We start from the raw sequence: 17,598 nt of genomic DNA, 5'->3' as shown, positions 1-17,598 counted from the left end.
TGTAGGTGTGATATATAGAACACCTAGCCAAGTCAAAGAATTAGATGATCTACTAGTTGAGGAAATAGCTAAAATGACTTTAATCTTCCTGATGTAAACTGAAAAACCAAAATAGCTAGTTCTGCCATGAGTACAGATATTCTAAAAATTGCCTACTGGGATTATCTCTACAGCAAGTAGTTGAGGAGCCAACCCGGAAGGAGGCCATTTTAGATTTAGTATTCACAAATGGGAATTTGGTATCGGATATTACTGTAGGGGAAAGCTTGGGATCTAGTGATCACAAGTCAGTGTGGTTTACTATAAGTACAGTGACTGATTCACACCACACAAAAATAAAAGTTTTAGATTTTAGAAAAACTGACTTTTCTAAAATTAGATTAGTGGTATACGAGTCCCTATCAGATTGGAACAGTTTCAATGGAGTCCAGGGGAAATGGGACTACTTAAAAGTGGCACTATTAAAGGCAACAAAAAATTGCATAAGGCTTGTCCGTAAAAGCAAAAAAAGGAAGAGACCACTGTGGTACTCAGCAGAAGTGGCCAAAATCATGGATTGAGGATGACAGGCAAATTTATAAGATTAGGCAGAGAGAGGCCAAGCAAGTTATAATAGCTTCTAAAGCACAGGCAGGAGAGAAATGAGCTCAGTCAGTGAAAAAAGGCGATAAGACATTCTTCAGATACATAAATGAAAAAAGGAAACTAAAACAAGGAATTACCAAATTAAAAACCAAAAAAGAAGATAAAGAACCTCAGTTAGGAAGACTAATGAATCTTTTGATGCATGTGTCTTTACAGAGGAAGAGGTTCTAAGTCAGCTGTCTAAAATTAATACAAATAAGTCACAGGGGCCTAATGGGATACACCCAAAGCTATTAAAAGAGCTCAGCAGTGAACTAGCAAAACCATTAACAGATTAACAGATTTATTTAACCGATCACTGGTAACAGGAGTCGTCCCAGAAGATTGGAAATTAGCAAATGTTGTGCCCATTCACAAGAAAGGTAGTAGGGAGGAATAGGGCAACTATAGGCCAGGAAGCCTGACATCAATAGTGGGGAAATTAATGGAAACCATACTTAGGCCTCATGCACACAACCGTTTTTTTTTTGCGGTCCGCAAAACGGATTTCTGTTGCTCCGTGATCAGTGACCGTTTTTTCTTCCGTGGGTCTTCCTTGATTTTTGGAGGATCCACGGACATGAAAAAAAAGTTGTTTTGGTGTCCGTCTGGCCGTGCGGAGCCAAACGGATCGTTTGACACAATATGGTGCAATTGCAATATGGTGCAATTGCAAACGGATCCGTCCCCTAATGACTTTCAATGTAAAGTCAGGAGTCCCTATTATACCATCAGATCTGAGTTTTCTCCAATCCGATGGTATATTTTAACTTGAAGCGTCCCCATCACCATGGGAACGCCTCTATGTTAGAATATACCATCGGATTTGAGTTACATTGTGAAACTCAGATCCAACAGTATATTCTAACACAGAGGCGTTCCCATGGTGATAGGGACGCTTCAGGTTAGAATATACTAAAAGAACTGTGTACATGACTGCCCCCTGCTGTCTGGCAGGTGCTGCCAGGCAGCAGGGGGCAGACCCCTCCTCACTCCCCCCCCCCTGTATTAAACTCATTGGTGGCCAGTGCGGCCCCCCCTCCCCTGTATTTAACTCATTGTTGGCCAGTGCGGCTGGCCCCCCCCTCCCTTGTATTTAACACATTGGTGGCCAGTGCGGCCGCCCCCCCCCTCCCAATTAAAATGACCGACCCCCATCATTGGTGGCAGCAGAGAGTTCCAATCGGAGTCCCAGTTTAATCGCTGGGACTCCGATCGGTAACCATGGCAACCAGGACGCTACTGCAGTCCTGGCTGCCATGGTTACTTAGCAATTTTAGAAGCATTATACTTACCTGTGATGTCTGTGACCGGCCGGGCGCTCCTCCTACTGGTAAGTGAAAGGTCTGTGCTATAAGCAATGCGCCGCACAGACCTTTCACTTACCAGTAGGAGGAGCGCCCGGCCGGTCACAGACATCACAGGTAAGTATAATGCTTCTAAAATTGCTAAGTAACCATGGCAGCCAGGACTGCAGTAGCGTCTTGGCTGCCATGGTAACCAATCGGAGCCCCAGCGATTAAACTGCGACTCCGATCGGAACTCTCCGCTGCCACCAATGATGGGGGGGGGGGGGGGTCGGTTATTTTAATAAGGGGGGGGAGGGGGGGCGTCCGCACTGGCCACCAATGTGTTAAATACAAGGGAGGTAGGGACGGTACAGGGGAGGGGGGGCCGCATAAATACAGGGGAGGGGGGGGGCCGCACTGGCCACCAATGAGTTAAATACAGGGGGGGAGGGGGGTCTGCCCCCTGCTGCCTGGCAGCACCTGCCAGGCAGCAGGGGGCAGTCATGTACACAGTTCTTTTAGTATATTCTAACCTGAAGCGTCCCCATCACCATGGGAACGCCTCTGTGTTAGAATATACTGTCGGATCTGAGTTTTCACAAAGTGAAAAATCAGATCTAAAAAGCTTTTATGCAGACGGATCAGCAGATCCGTCTGTGTGAAAGTAGTCTACGGACAAGGATGACGGACGCGGATGGCAATCTTGTGTGCATCCGTGTTTTTTCACGGACCCATTGACTTGAATGGGTCCGTGAACCATTGTCCGTCAAAAAAAATAGGACAGGTCCTATTTTTTTGAAGGACAGGAAACACGGATCACGGATGCGGCTGCAAAACGGTGCATTTTCCGATTTTTCCACGGACCCATTGAAAGTCAATGGGTCCGCGAAAAAAAAACGGAAAACGGAACAACGGCCGCGGATGCACACAACGGTCGTGTGCATGAGGCCTTAAGGAGAGGATTGTGGAACATCTAAAATCCCATGGATTGAAAGATGAAAAACAGCATGGGTTTACTTCAGGGAGATCATGCCAAACTAATCTAATTGATTTTTTTGATTGGGTGACTAAAATAATAGATGGCGGAGGTGCAGTAGACATCGCTTATCTAGACTTTAGTAAGGCTTTTGATACTGTCCCACATAGAAGGCTTATCAATAAATTGCAGTCTTTGGGCTTGGACTCCCATATTGTTGAATGGATTAGGCAGTGGCTGAGGGACAGACAGAGGGTTGTAGTCAATGGAGTATATTCAGAACATGGTCTTTTTACCAGCGGAGTACCTCAGGGATCTGTTCTGGGACCCATATTGTTTAATATATTTATCAGCGAAATTGCAGAAGGCCTCGATGGTAAGGTGTGTCTTTTTGCTGATGACACAAAGATTTGTAACAGGGTTGATGTTCCTGGAGGGATACACCAAATGGAAAAGGATTTAGGAAAACTAGAGGAATGGTCAAAAATCTGGCAACTAAAATTTAATGTTTATAAGAGCAAGATAATGCACCTGGGGCGTAAAAACCCAAGAGCAGAATATACAATCAGTGATACAGTCCTAACCTCAGTATCTGAGGAAAGGGATTTAGGGGTCATTATTTCAGAAGACTTAAAGGTAGGCAGACAATGTCATAGAGCAGCAGGAAATGCTAGCAGAATGCTTGGGTGTATAGGGAGAGGCATTACCAGTAGAAAGAGGGAGGTGCTCATGCCGCTCTACAGAGCACTAGTGAGACCTCATTTGGAGTATTGTGCGCAGTACTGGAGACCATATCTCCAGAAGGATATTGATACTTTGGAGAGAGTTCAGAGAAGAGCTACTAAACTAGTACATGTAACCTACATAGAAAATGCCAGACCGCTTATAATGAATCAATACTTTAATAAATTTGTGATTTTTTTAAATAATAGAAGAAGGTACGCCGAAACGCGCATTGGGGTTGGCGCCATCCTGGAGGAGACACAGTATGGGTAATTGTCCGATATCCTCTGATATTGATGAACTGTTTACATTTGCACTTTATTGATTCTTGTAATACAATGATGGACTGTACATGGACTTATATCCACTGTATGTTTCCTCCAGTGATGTCGCTTTTTATCTCCTGCACCATTATCTTTTAATCATGTCTTAATAAATTAGTGATTTTTGTAATAAAGTATTGATTCATTATAAGAGGTCTGGCATTTTCTATGTAGGTTATATGTTACGGTGGCATGTCATAGGCTTATGCTAATTACTTGTAAAAGTAATCATCCCCTGGTTGGGGTATATATATCGGATATTAAACTAGTACATGGATTGCAGGATAAAACTTACCAGGAAAGATTAAAGGACCTTAACATGTATAGCTTAGAAGAAAGACGAGACAGAGGGGATATGATAGAAACTTTTAAATACATAAAGGGAATCAACAAGGTAAAAGAGGAGAGAATTTTTAAAAGAAGAAAAACTGCTACAAGAGGACATAGTTTTAAATTAGAGGGGCAAAGGTTTAAAAGTAATATCAGGAAGTATTACTTTACTGAGAGAGTAGTGGATGCATGGAATAGCCTTCCTGCAGAAGTGGTAGCTGCAAATACAGTGGAGGAGTTTAAGCATGCATGGAATAGGCATAAGGCCATCCTTCATATAAGATAGGGCCAAGGGCTATTCATAGTATTCAGTATATTGGGCAGACTAGATGGGCCAAATGGTTCTTATCTGCCGACACATTCTATGTTTCTACCAACCGCTTCCATTCCCTAGAAATAAGAGTAACCAAATTCTAATGAATAAAGAGATTTTTCCTTTCTATCTTCTAACCCCTCAAACATAATATCCTGTTCAGTTCATACTTCCTTAGGTTCCTCAATATTCATAGTAGCCCTTTCCACAACTGATCTACATCATCTGTAGTAAAAAGGGGTTTTGTCCTTAAAGAAGAACCCAAATCTTGCTCCGGGCTTTCAAATCCCCAGAGATACCCTTCTGAGAAATTTGAGACAGAAGAGGATTTATCTCGAGAATCCACATTACCTGTAGGGTGTCTATCTGTTTTACTCTTAAGGGCACTATGGACTTCATCTCTAATCATAGGTTTCATACATTTGATCATAGATGAGGATTCCTCCGCCATCATACTTTCAATGTGGGAGTGAAAAAGGCAGCTTAAAGGGAACCTGTCACCGGGATTTTGTGTATAGAGCTGAGGACATGGGTTGCTAGATGGCCGCTAGCACATCCGCAATACATGTCCTCAGCTCTATACCCAAAATCCCGGGGACAGATTCCCTTTAATTTATACTGGACCTAACTTGGTCTTACACAAAGCACATTCCTTATGGGGTGTTTTACTAGCCAACTTTCTAGGCTTATCCTACAAAAAATAAGGAATAAAGAACTCCCATCAGCATAAGACTAATTAAAGGGGTTGTTCACTTTTGTTACATTGATGACCATCCCATTAGCACTTGAATGCAGCACTAATGGGAGGTCTACTTCCTATTCAAGTGAATAGGACAGAGCTGTCCCATTGAAGTGAATGGGGACAGTGGAGCTTTAGTTACACCTGCTCACCGCTGCCATGTCAGCCGAGAAGAGGTAAACAGAAGAAAACACATCGCTCCCACGAGTGCTGCATGCTCTTCAAACAGATTATCGGCGGGGGTTCCGCCAGTCGGCCCCCCACTGCATTTGTTCCTCTCTTAGGATAGGAAACCACTGAGGGTAGTGGGAGGGTCTGCCTTTATACATCTGCAGGTTTTCTGTGCTGGGAGGCACAGAAAAATATTCTAAGAGGTAAATTGGCTTCCAATGAAAATGACCCTAGAGTGTGTTGGGGATGAGAAGCAATATGGCAGCCACTAGCTCTCCTGCTCCACAGACATTCCTGAACTCTACTTTTGTCCCTTGTGTGACAAAAGAACATTACAAATGTTTATCATTGTGCACATCAAGATTAGGGCAAAGGGAGTATTCATATAAGGCCTCCTGCACACGACCGTTGTGTGCATCCGCGTCCGTGGTTCAGTTTTCCGTTTTCTTTCGCGGACCCATTGACTTTCAATGGGTCCGTGGAAAAATCGGAAAATGCACCGTTTGGCAGCCGCATCCGTGATCCGTGTTTCCTGGCCGTGAAAAAAATATGACCTGTCCTATTTTTTTCACGGTCAACGGTTCGCGGACCCATTCAAGTCAATGGGTCCGTGATAAATCACGGATGCACACAAGATTGTCATCCGCGTCCGTGATCCGTGTCCGTGATCCGTGTCCGTTTTTTCCTATCATTTCAATGGCAAACTTGACTTAGATTTTTTTTTTCATTTTTCATGTCCGTGGATCCTCCAAAAATCAAGGTAGACCCACGGAAAAAAAAAGGGGCACGGATCATGGTACAACAGAACCACGTTTTGTGGGACGTTAAAAAATACTGTCGTGTGCAGGAGGCCTAAGAGTGAAGTGTATCTGTTTCCTGCTGAGGACATTTTGTTAACCCTGCACATGGTGGAGGTGGCATGGTGGACTGACTAAAAGTTGTAAAAACATGGAGATTTCCACAGTACAAATTTACTGAACCTCTGAAGAAAACACAATTGCTGGTAAACATCATCAACTTGACACACTAACCAGACAAGCCATTTTTTCTTTTTACCTATTATTTCGTTCTTTATATATGTTTTTTTTCTTTTGTCTAGCAAAAGGAATCTGCCAGCTCCAAAACTCCCCCAAAACAAGAGTAGGCGGTGTATATTGTATGTGACACCAAGTCCAATTATATCATTTTTATCTTCATGTTCACTTGCAATCTGACCCAATCCAGCTGTTAAATGCACTGAGAGGACAACCTCTCTGAGTCCTTTCCATTATGTGCATGAGTACAGGTGTCCTCTTAATGCATCTTACTACTGGTTTGTAGGAGCACACCATTGGAATGTAAGCGACTATGAGGATAGAAATTACATAACGTCTTGGCATCACTCACAATATACACCGATTACTCTAGTTTGGGGGATGGGGTGTTTTGGAGCTGACAGATATTTCAGTTAAATAATTTTTCCTTCACAAATGATGAAATAGTTTCTGTTTGAAATTGCAATTTAAAGGGGTTCTCTTGGATTTTTATATTGATGGTCTACCAACAGGATAGGCCATGAACACCAGATCGATGAAGGTCCAACACCTCGCACCCCAAATGATCAGCTGTTAGAAGTAGCGCCAGCACTACAAAGCTCCGTTAAACTGGGAAGTGAATGAAGCTGGCTACTGCAGTAGAAGCAGCACTGCAAAACCAACTGCAGCCACTACACAGTGGACAAAACTGTATAATTCCGGTCTCAGAGCTACTCCTGAACAGCTGAACAGAGTGGGTTCAGGATGCTGGATCTCTTCCAAACAAATGTTGATGGCCTATCCTAAGAACACATTTAACATTACTTACCAAGATCATTTGTGAATTCATTGGATTCTTCTCCCCTTATACTTTTCTCTAAACCTGGAAACTAAAATATGAACAGTAAATACATTTTCATGCAGCCATATAAGGGCTTATTTTTTGCAGAATGAATCCTATTTTTTTTTTTATTTACTATGTCTTGTATTGGGACCAGGAGAAAAATTATTTGTAGGGTAAAATTGAAAAAAAAAAGCAAAAACAGCACGATTCTGCAAAGATTTTTTGGGTTTTGGCTATGTGAAATGTGCACTAAAAATGACATGATGTCCTTATTCTGCAGCTCAATACCATTACAGAGATACTAAACTTGTATAGTTTTTATTTTGTTTTAACTTTTAAAAAATACAAACCTTTGAAATAAAATCAAAATTTTCTTTGCATCAGCATTTTCTGACAGCCATAACTATGTTTGTTTATACATTTTATATGTAAATTGGGAAAGAGGGGTTATTTAAAACTTTTAATATATATATATATATATATATATATATATATATATATATATATATATATATATATTTTTTTTTTTTACTTTTTTTAAACTTTAGTTTTACTTTTTACTTAGTAACTATTACCCCCCTTAGGGGGTGAGTACATGGGATCTTTTGATCCCTTGTCCTATTCACCCTAAGGCCTCTTGCACACGACCGTATGGCTTTTTCAGTATTTTGTGGTCTGCAAAAAACGGATCCTCAAAAAATACGGATGACGTTCGTGTGCATTCCTTTTTTGCGGAACGGAACAGCTGGCCCCTGGTAGAACAGTACTATCCTTGTCCGTTATGCGGACGATAATAGGACATGTTCTATCTTTGACCGGAACGGAAAAGCCTCCGGACCGCCTAACGCAGGATCACGTTCCGGAGGCGGCAGCTCCAGGCACAGTCACGCATCTATGCGTCATCTCGCGAGACGTGAAATTTCCTGTGAATGCACGCACACACACAGGCGAGCGCGTTCACAGGATCGGAAGGTGAGCGAGTGGATCTACAGCCTGCCAGCGGCGATCGTTCGCTGGCAGGCTGTAGATGCGATTTTTTTTTAACCCTTAACAGGTATATTAGACGCTGTTTTGATAACAGTGTCTAATATACCTACTACCTGGTCCTCTGGTGGTCCCTTTTGCTTGGATCGACCACCAGAGGACACAGGCAGCTCAGTAATAAGTAGCACCAAACACCACTACACTACACCCCCCCCCCCCCGTCACTTATTAACCCCTTATTAACCCCTGATCACCCCATATAGACTCCCTGATCACCCCCCTGTCATCGTTGATCACCCCCCCCCTGTCAGGCTCCATTCAGATGTCCGTATGTTTTTTACGGATCCACGGATACATGGATCGGATCCGCAAAACACATACGGACGTCTGAATGGAGCCTTACAGGGGGGTGATCAATGACAGGGGGGTGATCACCCCATATAGACTCCCTGATCACCCCCCCCCCCCCCTGTAAGGCTCCATTCAGACATTTTTTTGGCCCAAGTTTTTTTTTTTTTCTTACAAAGTCTCATATTCCACTAACTTGTGTCAAAAAATAAAATCTCACATGAACTCACCATACCCCTCACGGAATCCAAATGCGTAAATTTTTTTAGACATTTATATTCCAGACTTCTTCTCACGCTTTAGGGCCCCTAAAATGCCAGGGCAGTATAAATACCCCACATGTGACCCCATGAAAAATAAAAACTTCCATTAACTCCCTATGCCCATCACGAAATACCTTGGCGTGTCTTCTTTCCAAAATGGGGTCACTTGTGGGGTAGTTATACTGCCCTGGCATTCTAAGGGCCCTAATGTGTGAGAAGTAGTTTGAAATCAAAATGTGTAAAAAATGCCCTGTGAAATCCGAAAGGTGCTCTTTGGAATGTGGGCCCCTTTGCCCACCTAGGCTGCAAAAAAGTGTCACACATCTGGTATCGCCGTACTCAGGAGAAGTTGGGCAATGTGTTTTGGGGTGTCATTTTACATATACCCATGCTGGGTGAGAGAAATATCTCGGCAAAAGACAACTTTTCCCATTTTTTTATACAAAGATGGCATTTGACCGAGATATTTATCTCACCCAGCATGGGTATATGGAAAATAACACCCCAAAACACATTGCCCAACTTCTCCTGAGTACGGCGATACCAGATGTGACACTTTTTTGCAGCCTAGGTGGGCAAAGGGGCCCATATTCCAAAGAGCACCTTTAGGATTTCACAGGGCATTTTTTTTTTTTTTTTTTTACACATTTTGATTTCAAACTACTTCCCACACATTAGGGCCCCTAAAATGACAGGGCAGTATAACTACCCCACAAGTGACCCCATTTTGGAAAGAAGACACCCCAAGGTATTTTGTGATGGGCATAGTGAGTTCATGGAAGTTTTTATTTTTTGTCACAAGTTAGTGGAATATGAGACTTTGTATGAAAAAAAAAAAAAAAATCATCATTTTCCGCTAACTTGTGACAAAAAATAAAAAGTTCTATGAACTCACTATGCCCATCAGCGAATACCTTAGGGTGTCTACTTTCCAAAATGGGGTCACTTGTGGGGTAGTTATACTGCCCTGGCATTTCAGGGGCCCAAATGCGTACGAAGTAGTTTGAAATCAAAATCTGGAAAAAAAGGCCGGTGAAATCCGAAAGGTGCTTTTTGGAATGTGGGCCCCATTTTTTTTTTTTTACCCAAACATTTTTTTTTTATCAAAGGCATGTAGAACAATAGATTTAGAGAAAAATTTATATATGGATGTTGTTTTTTTTGAAAAATTTTACAACTGAAAGTGAAAAATTACATTGTTTTGCAAAAATTTCGTTAAATTTCGATTAATAACAAAAAAAAGTAAAAATGTCAGCAGCAATGAAATACCACCAAATGAAAGCTCTATTAGTGAGAAGAAAAGGAGGTAAAATTCATTTGGGTGGTAAGTTGCATGACCGAGCAATAAATGGTGAAAGTAGTGTAGTGCAGAAGTGTAAAAAGTGGCCTGGTCATTAAGGGTGTTTAAGCTAGGGGGGCTGAGGTGGTTAAGGACTTTACGTCCAAAAGACAAGTCCAAATTTCTGAAAAGATCTATAATGCTTCATGAATGTATGAACACTAGACCATGTAGCGGCCCTGCAAATGTCTTCTAAAGATGCTCCTGCTTTCTCCGCCTGAGAAGAAGACATAGCAGAAGAAGACATAGCCCTAGTCGAATGAGCTTTCAAATTTTGTGGACAAGGAAGGCCCTGAGTCTCATACCAGAGGGAAATGGTGTCCCTAATCCACCTGTCTAAAGGACGATTTTGACATTTTTTTTGCCCTTGTTTCTGCCTGAAAATTGAATTAGAAGTCTATCTGACTTCCTGAAATCTTTGGTAGCTTCAATATAATTCTAGACTGTACCTCTGACATCCAGGGTATGGAAAACTGATTCTTTGCTGTTAGATGGAGGATTACAAAAAAGGATGGCAAGATGATCTCCTAGTCACGATGAAAATTTTACACTACCTTTGGGAGGAACCCTGGGTCTAGCTTAAGAACTATTCTATCCTCCATGACTCGCAGGTAAGGTTTCCTAATCAAAATGGCCTGTATCTCACCCAGTCTCTTGGCTGACGTGATTGCGATTAGAAACGCTGTTTTGAAAGATAAAAGTTTGATAGAACAACCATCTAGGGGCTCAAAAGGGTAAAGTGTTAGACCAGTGAGAACAATATTAAGGTCCCAGGGGTGAATACGAGACTTTAGAGTTGGTCGAAGCCTGGAGGCTGCTCTCATGAATCTTTTTACCCATCTGTGGTTGGCAAGATCGGAATCGTGAAACCAGCCGAGAGCCGACACCTGTACTTTGAGGGTGGATGGTCTAAGCCCCAGCTCAAGTCCCTGCTGTAAGAGTTCCAAGATCTGGATGTTTGGTCCTTCCAGGTTTGGAGATGGGTTTCCCGACCAGGAACAGAATCTTTTCCATATCTTGAGGTATATTGCAGAAGTTACTTTCTTCCTGCATGTTCTAAGTGTGGATATTACTCTGTCCGAAAGACCTTGATGCTTCAATATCTGCATCTCAGGATCCAGGCAGCTAGTTTCAGGAACTCTGGATTGGGGTGCAGAATCGGACCCTGATGAAGAAGATCCTTCCTGGGAGGAAGAGGCCAAGGATCCGAGATGGAGAGCTCCTTGAGGGAGGCAAACAAGGTTTTCTTCGGCCAAAATGGGGTTATTACAATTAACTTTGTATTGTCTTGGTAGATCTTTTAAATCACTTAGGGAATGAGCGGAAGCAGAGGAAAGGCATAACTGAGACTCCAGTCCCATTGCAGGGTAAATGCATCCAAAGCCCAGGGATTGTCCCAGGGGGTTTAGGGAACAAAATGCAGTCTTCGTATTTTCCTTTGTAGAAAACAGGTCCACTTCTGGATCTGTCCACTAACATTTGAAAAACTTCTGCGTTCAGGGACCATTCTGCCTGGTCTAATTTCCTCCGACTGAGGTAATCCGCCTCTAGATTCAGTGACCCCTTCAGGTAGATCGCGGAAATGGATTTCACATTTTGTTCTGCCCAGTTGAATTTCTTGTTGGATAAGTACAGGAGATTTTTCGATCTTGTTCCTCCTTGATGGGAGAGATAGGCAACGGTAGTTGTGTTGACCGAAATAAGCTTTAGGTGGAGACCGTGAAGATTCCCTTCTGCAGCTTTCAGGGATTCCCACACTGCCATTAGTTCTCTGAAATTTGAGGATTGAGAGCTGATCAATTGGGGCAAGGATCCCTGATAATAATGGTCCCCTACTTTCGCCCCCCATCCTGACTGACTTACGTCCGTCATGATTTGTACATAAGGAGCCTTCTTCCACTCGACTCTGTCACGGAACCATGAACCAGACGTACAACAAGAGATAAGTGAAAATAAGAAGGCTTTATTGAAAATAAAGCTGTAAAGCAAAAGTCCAAACGGATGGTGAAACCGAGCAGAGTCTTTGCGAAGCCAGAGGTCAGGAACCAGAAGGGTAGTCAGACGAAGCCAGGATCAGGAACCAGCAGGGTAGTCAGACGAAGCCAGGATCAGGAACCAGCAAGGTAGTCAGACGAAGCCAGGATCAGGAACCAGCAGGGTAGTCAGACGAAGCCAGGATCAGGAACCAGAAGCAGCAGCAGTCTTAGAAGCATGTGAACACAAGAGGACCAAGCAAGGAACTGAAGCCACAGACCTCCTATATATATGAGCTAGGCATCCAGCTCCTCCCAGGGGAAGGAGGAGCCGCAGGGTGGAAGGCTACAAGAAACCCAGAAACCAAGATGGCCGCCAGCACATGTCAAACGAAGGAGAGCAGCAAGCAGGTAAGACCATGACAGTACCTCCCCCTCAAGGGCCCCTCCTCCGCGGAGCACAAAACGGTTTCTGAGGGAAGCGTGCGTGGAAGGCTCGGAGCAAGGCAGGAGCATGGACATCTGCGGAGGGAACCCAGGAACGCTCCTCTGGACCATAACCACGCCAATGGACCAAAAACTGCAACCGACCGCGGACCAGGCGTGAGTCCAGGATATTGCTCACCTCATATTCCTCACGATTGCCCACTTGGACCGGACGAGGCCGAGGAACCGAGGAAGTGAAACGATTACACACCAGTGGCTTCAACAGGGAGACATGAAACACGTTGGAGATCCGCATGCCAGGAGGAAGCGCAAGGGCATAGGCTACCGGGTTTACCCTGCGAAGCACTCGGAAGGGACCAACAAAGCGAGGCGCCAGCTTGGGAGTGGGCACTCGAAGGTTGAGGTTGCGGGTGGGCAACCATACACGGTCTCCGACCTGGTAGGAAGGAGCAGGCGCTCGTCTGCGATCAGCCTGGAGTCTCTGGCGCTGCGCAGAGACCTCAAGGGACTTCTGGATCTGTACCCAAGAAGCACGTAGGACGGAAAGGTGATCCTCCACAGCCGGAATATCCTGGGGAGAGAATACCTCCGGTAACACGGCAGGTTGGAACCCATAATTGGCCATGAAGGAAGACGTCCCAGAGGAAGAGTTCACCGCCGTGTTCCTGACAAACTCAGCCCAAGGCAGGAGGTCAACCCAATTGTCTTGGTGATCGGAGACATAGCAACGAAGGAATTGCTCCAAGGCCTGATTGGATCGTTCTGCGGCCCCATTGGACTGAGGGTGGTAGGCCGAGGAGAAGGAGAGATGAATCCCCAACTGGGAGCAAAAGGCGCGCCAGAACCTGGACACAAACTGACTCCCCCGATCCGACACAATCTCCTTAGGCAAACCGTGCAACCGGAAGACCTCCCTGGCAAAAATCGTGGCCAACTCTTGTGCAGAGGGTAACTTCTTGAGAGGAACACAGTGGCACATTTTGGAAAACCGATCCACAATCATGAGAATGACCGTATGGCCTCGGGATGCAGGGAGGTCCACAATGAAATCCATCCCCAGGTGTGACCATGGGCGCTCCCCGGTGGCTATGGGTTGCAGAAGGCCCAACGGAAGGTGCCGAGGGGACTTACTCTGGGCACAAACGGAGCATGCCGCTACATTTGCGGCGATGTCGGAACGTAGGGAAGGCCACCAGAACAGACGTGAAACAGCCCAGGACAGCTGATTCTTTCCAGGATGCCCCGCGGTCTTGGAGTTATGGTAGGTTCGCAACAACCGAGTGCGCAACTCCTCAGGCACAAAACATCTGCCGTTGGGTCTCCCAGAGGGAGCACCAGATTGAGCCGCCAAAATCTGCTCACCCAGGGGAGAGGTCAGGCTGGTGCGAATGGCGGCCAGGATCTGATTCGGAGGTATGACCGAAGTCGGAATCGACTCCTCCCTGGACAGCTCGGAGTACTGCCGTGATAAGGCATCCGCCCTGATGTTCTTGGAACCGGGTAGGTAGGAGACCACGTAATTAAAACGTGACAAGAACAGAGCCCATCTGGCCTGACGTGGTGTCAATCTCTTGGCCTCAGAAAGGTAGGTCAGATTCTTGTGGTCCGTCAGGATGAGAACCGGAACCACCGAACCCTCGAGCAAGTGCCTCCATTCTTTAAGGGCCTGCACGATGGCCAATAACTCCCTGTCACCAATCTGATAGTTGCACTCCGCGGAAGACAGTTTCCGGGAGTAAAACCCACAAGGAAGCAGAGGACCCTCTGGTGTTCTACGCTGAGACAGAAGGGCGCCTACTCCCGTCTCAGACGCGTCCACCTCGAGGACAAAGGGCAACCCAGGGTTGGGATGCGACAGAATCGGAGCCGACACAAAGGCGGACTTTAGGGCCTCAAAAGCTCGGATGGCCTCGAGCGGCCAGACCTGGGAATTACTGCCCTTCCTGGTCAGATCCGCGAGAGGCTTGGCCAGCATGGAAAAGTCCCTGATGAACTTCCGATAATAATTGGCGAAGCCCAAAAAGCGCTGCAGGGAACGAAGACCACTGGGCTGGGGCCACTGTAAGACAGCCGAAACCTTCTCAGGATCCATGGAGAACCCCTCAGCGGAAATGATGTAACCTAAGAAGGTTACCTGGGATCGGTGAAATTCGCATTTCTCAAGCTTACCGAACAGCTTGTTCTCTCGTAACCGTTGCAACACTCATCTGACATCCAGAATGTGGGCCTCCATGGATTCAGAATATACCAAGATGTCATCCAAATAGACTACCACACACTGCTGCAACAGGTCACGGAAAACATCGTTGATGAATTCCTGAAAGACTGCGGGCGCATTGCACAACCCAAAGGGCATAACCAAGGATTCGTAATGACCGGTCCTGGTGTTAAACGCGGTCTTCCACTCATCGCCCGCCTTGATCCTTACCAGGTTATATGCCGCCCTCAGGTCGAGTTTGGTAAAGACCGTGGCCCCTTTAAGGCGATCGAACAGCTCGGAAATCAAGGGTATCGGGTAAGCGTTCTTGATCGTGATGCGATTGAGACCCCTGTAATCGATGCAAGGTCTCAACTCACCGCCCTTCTTTTTCACAAAGAAAAATCCAGCCCCTGCCGGGGACGAAGATTTGCGAATGTGTCCGCGTGAAAGCGCTTCCCTCACGTACTCCTCCATGGCCTCATTCTCCGCTACCGACAGTGGATAGACTTTGCCACGAGGAGGAACGGCACCAGATTGTAACTCTATGGCACAATCGTATGGGCGGTGCGGAGGTAGGGCAACCGCGCGCACCTTATCGAATACATCCCGGTACTCCTCGTATTCAGGAGGCAACAGAGAGTCCGAGGAAGTACACAGCAACTTGACAGACCCATGGATGCAACTAGCCCCACACTGCGGTGACCACGAGAGAATCTCGACCGATCTCCAATCGAAAGTCGGATTATGCTTCTGGAGCCAGGGGTACCCCAAGACCACCGAGTAGTGTGGAGACGAAATAACCTGGAGGCAGACCGACTCTCTGTGAACGGCACCAATGGCTATGCCCACTGGAAGGGTCTCATGAGTCACGTGTGGCGGCAGAAGGGGTCTGCCGTCTATCGCCTCAAGAGCCAGTGGGGAACCTCGAGCCTGCAGAGGAATGGAATTGGCGGCAGCGAACACACTATCAATGAACAAACCACCAGCACCAGAGTCCACCAACGTCTGGGTCGTCACCGAGCCCCCGACCCAGGAGAGGACAACAGTGATCAGTGGTTTGTCAACACGGGAAACCGGGGACGAGGAGACTCCACCCAAGATCTGCCCCCGACAGGATCTCAGGGTACGAGCGTTTCCCGGACGGTTCGGACATGCCAACCGAAAATGCCCACCGAGACCACAGTACATGCATCGGCCCTCGCGTCTCCGGAGTGCCCTCTCCCCCTCGGACAGGCGAGCAAACCCCAGCTGCATGGGTTCACCCCCAGACAAGTCATCCCCAGGAGGCGTGGGAGGAGAGGGAGGCACGGGTGGGACAGCAAACGTAGGCACCAATCTGTTAGAAGACCTCCGCAGGTTCTCCTTAAAGGAAGGTCTCTCCCTGAGTCTGGTGTCAATCAAAATCAGGAAAGAAATAAGAGACTCGAGCTCAACTGGTAGGTCCTTAGCTGCAACCTCATCCTTCAAGGCATCCGAGAGACCATGAGAGAAAGCAGCGACCAGAGCCTCATTATTCCAGCCCACCTCTGCTGCCAGGGTACGAAACTCAATGGCGTATTCAGCTACGGATCGTGAACCCTGTCTGATGGACATAAGGAGCTTCGCAGCAGAGGCAGCACGAGCCGGCACATCGAATACCTTCCGAAGAGAAGCAACAAAACCGGAAAACTCGGCAACCACCGGATTGTTGTTCTCCCATAAAGGGCTGGCCCAAGCCAAGGCCTTGTCCGAGAGCAGCGAGATCAAGAAGCCCACCTTTGATCTCTCAGTAGGAAAGGCATGTGGCAGCAACTCGAAATAAATGCCCACCTGGTTAAGGAAACCTCGGCACTGAGTTGGCTCTCCCCCAAAGCGCTGTGGAAGAGGGGCAGAACCGGTCATACCCCGAAACACCGCAGGCGCAACAACAGGTGTCGGGGTAGACTCTGGCGCAACAACCGGAGCGGCAGTAGGAGCGAGCCCAGGAGCGACAACCGACCCATCGGCAACGGGAGCGAAATGAGCCGTGCGTTCAAGCAGGGTTTGCAACGCCACAGCGAACCGACCCAACAGGTGATCCTGCTGATCAAGTCTGGCAACCAGCGTGGGTAGCGAGGATGGCCCTGTACCATCAGAATTCATGGCTTGGTCCTAATGTCACGGAACCATGAACCAGACGTACAACAAGAGATAAGTGAAAATAAGAAGGCTTTATTGAAAATAAAGCTGTAAAGCAAAAGTCCAAACGGATGGTGAAACCGAGCAGAGTCTTTGCGAAGCCAGAGGTCAGGAACCAGAAGGGTAGTCAGACGAAGCCAGGATCAGGAACCAGCAGGGTAGTCAGACGAAGCCAGGATCAGGAACCAGCAGGGTAGTCAGACGAAGCCAGGATCAGGAACCAGAAGCAGCAGCAGTCTTAGAAGCATGTGAACACAAGAGGACCAAGCAAGGAACTGAAGCCACAGACCTCCTATATATATGAGCTAGGCATCCAGCTCCTCCCAGGGGAAGGAGGAGCCGCAGGGTGGAAGGCTACAAGAAACCCAGAAACCAAGATGGCCGCCAGCACATGTCAAACGAAGGAGAGCAGCAAGCAGGTAAGACCATGACAGACTCCCCTTGAGAGATTTTTTGAGACTGCCCACCAATTTAGGGAAATCTTTACCATGTGAGGAACGGACACTCTGTAATCCAGGGTAATCTGTTGTCGGTTCCAAACT

The 17,598-nt window shown here is 46.3% G+C and overlaps 1 protein-coding gene across 2 annotated transcripts in view; it reads right to left on the bottom strand.

Annotated features, from left to right (window-relative positions):
• Positions 1-17,598, bottom strand: part of INPP1 (inositol polyphosphate-1-phosphatase) — a 272,313-nt gene that overhangs the window by 165,818 nt on the left and 88,897 nt on the right. For both annotated transcript variants that reach the window (XM_040440671.1, XM_040440672.1), the window contains exon 3: positions 7,331-7,391. In XM_040440671.1, coding sequence (XP_040296605.1) covers positions 7,331-7,391 — 61 coding nt within the window. The remainder of the gene's footprint in view (positions 1-7,330; positions 7,392-17,598) is intronic.

The sequence above is a fragment of the Bufo bufo genome, chromosome 7 (genome assembly GCF_905171765.1).
Source record: "Bufo bufo chromosome 7, aBufBuf1.1, whole genome shotgun sequence".
Lineage (NCBI taxonomy): Eukaryota > Metazoa > Chordata > Amphibia > Anura > Bufonidae > Bufo > Bufo bufo.
Note: the sequence above shows the minus strand (reverse complement) of the source record. Positions and strands in the feature narration are given on the sequence as shown.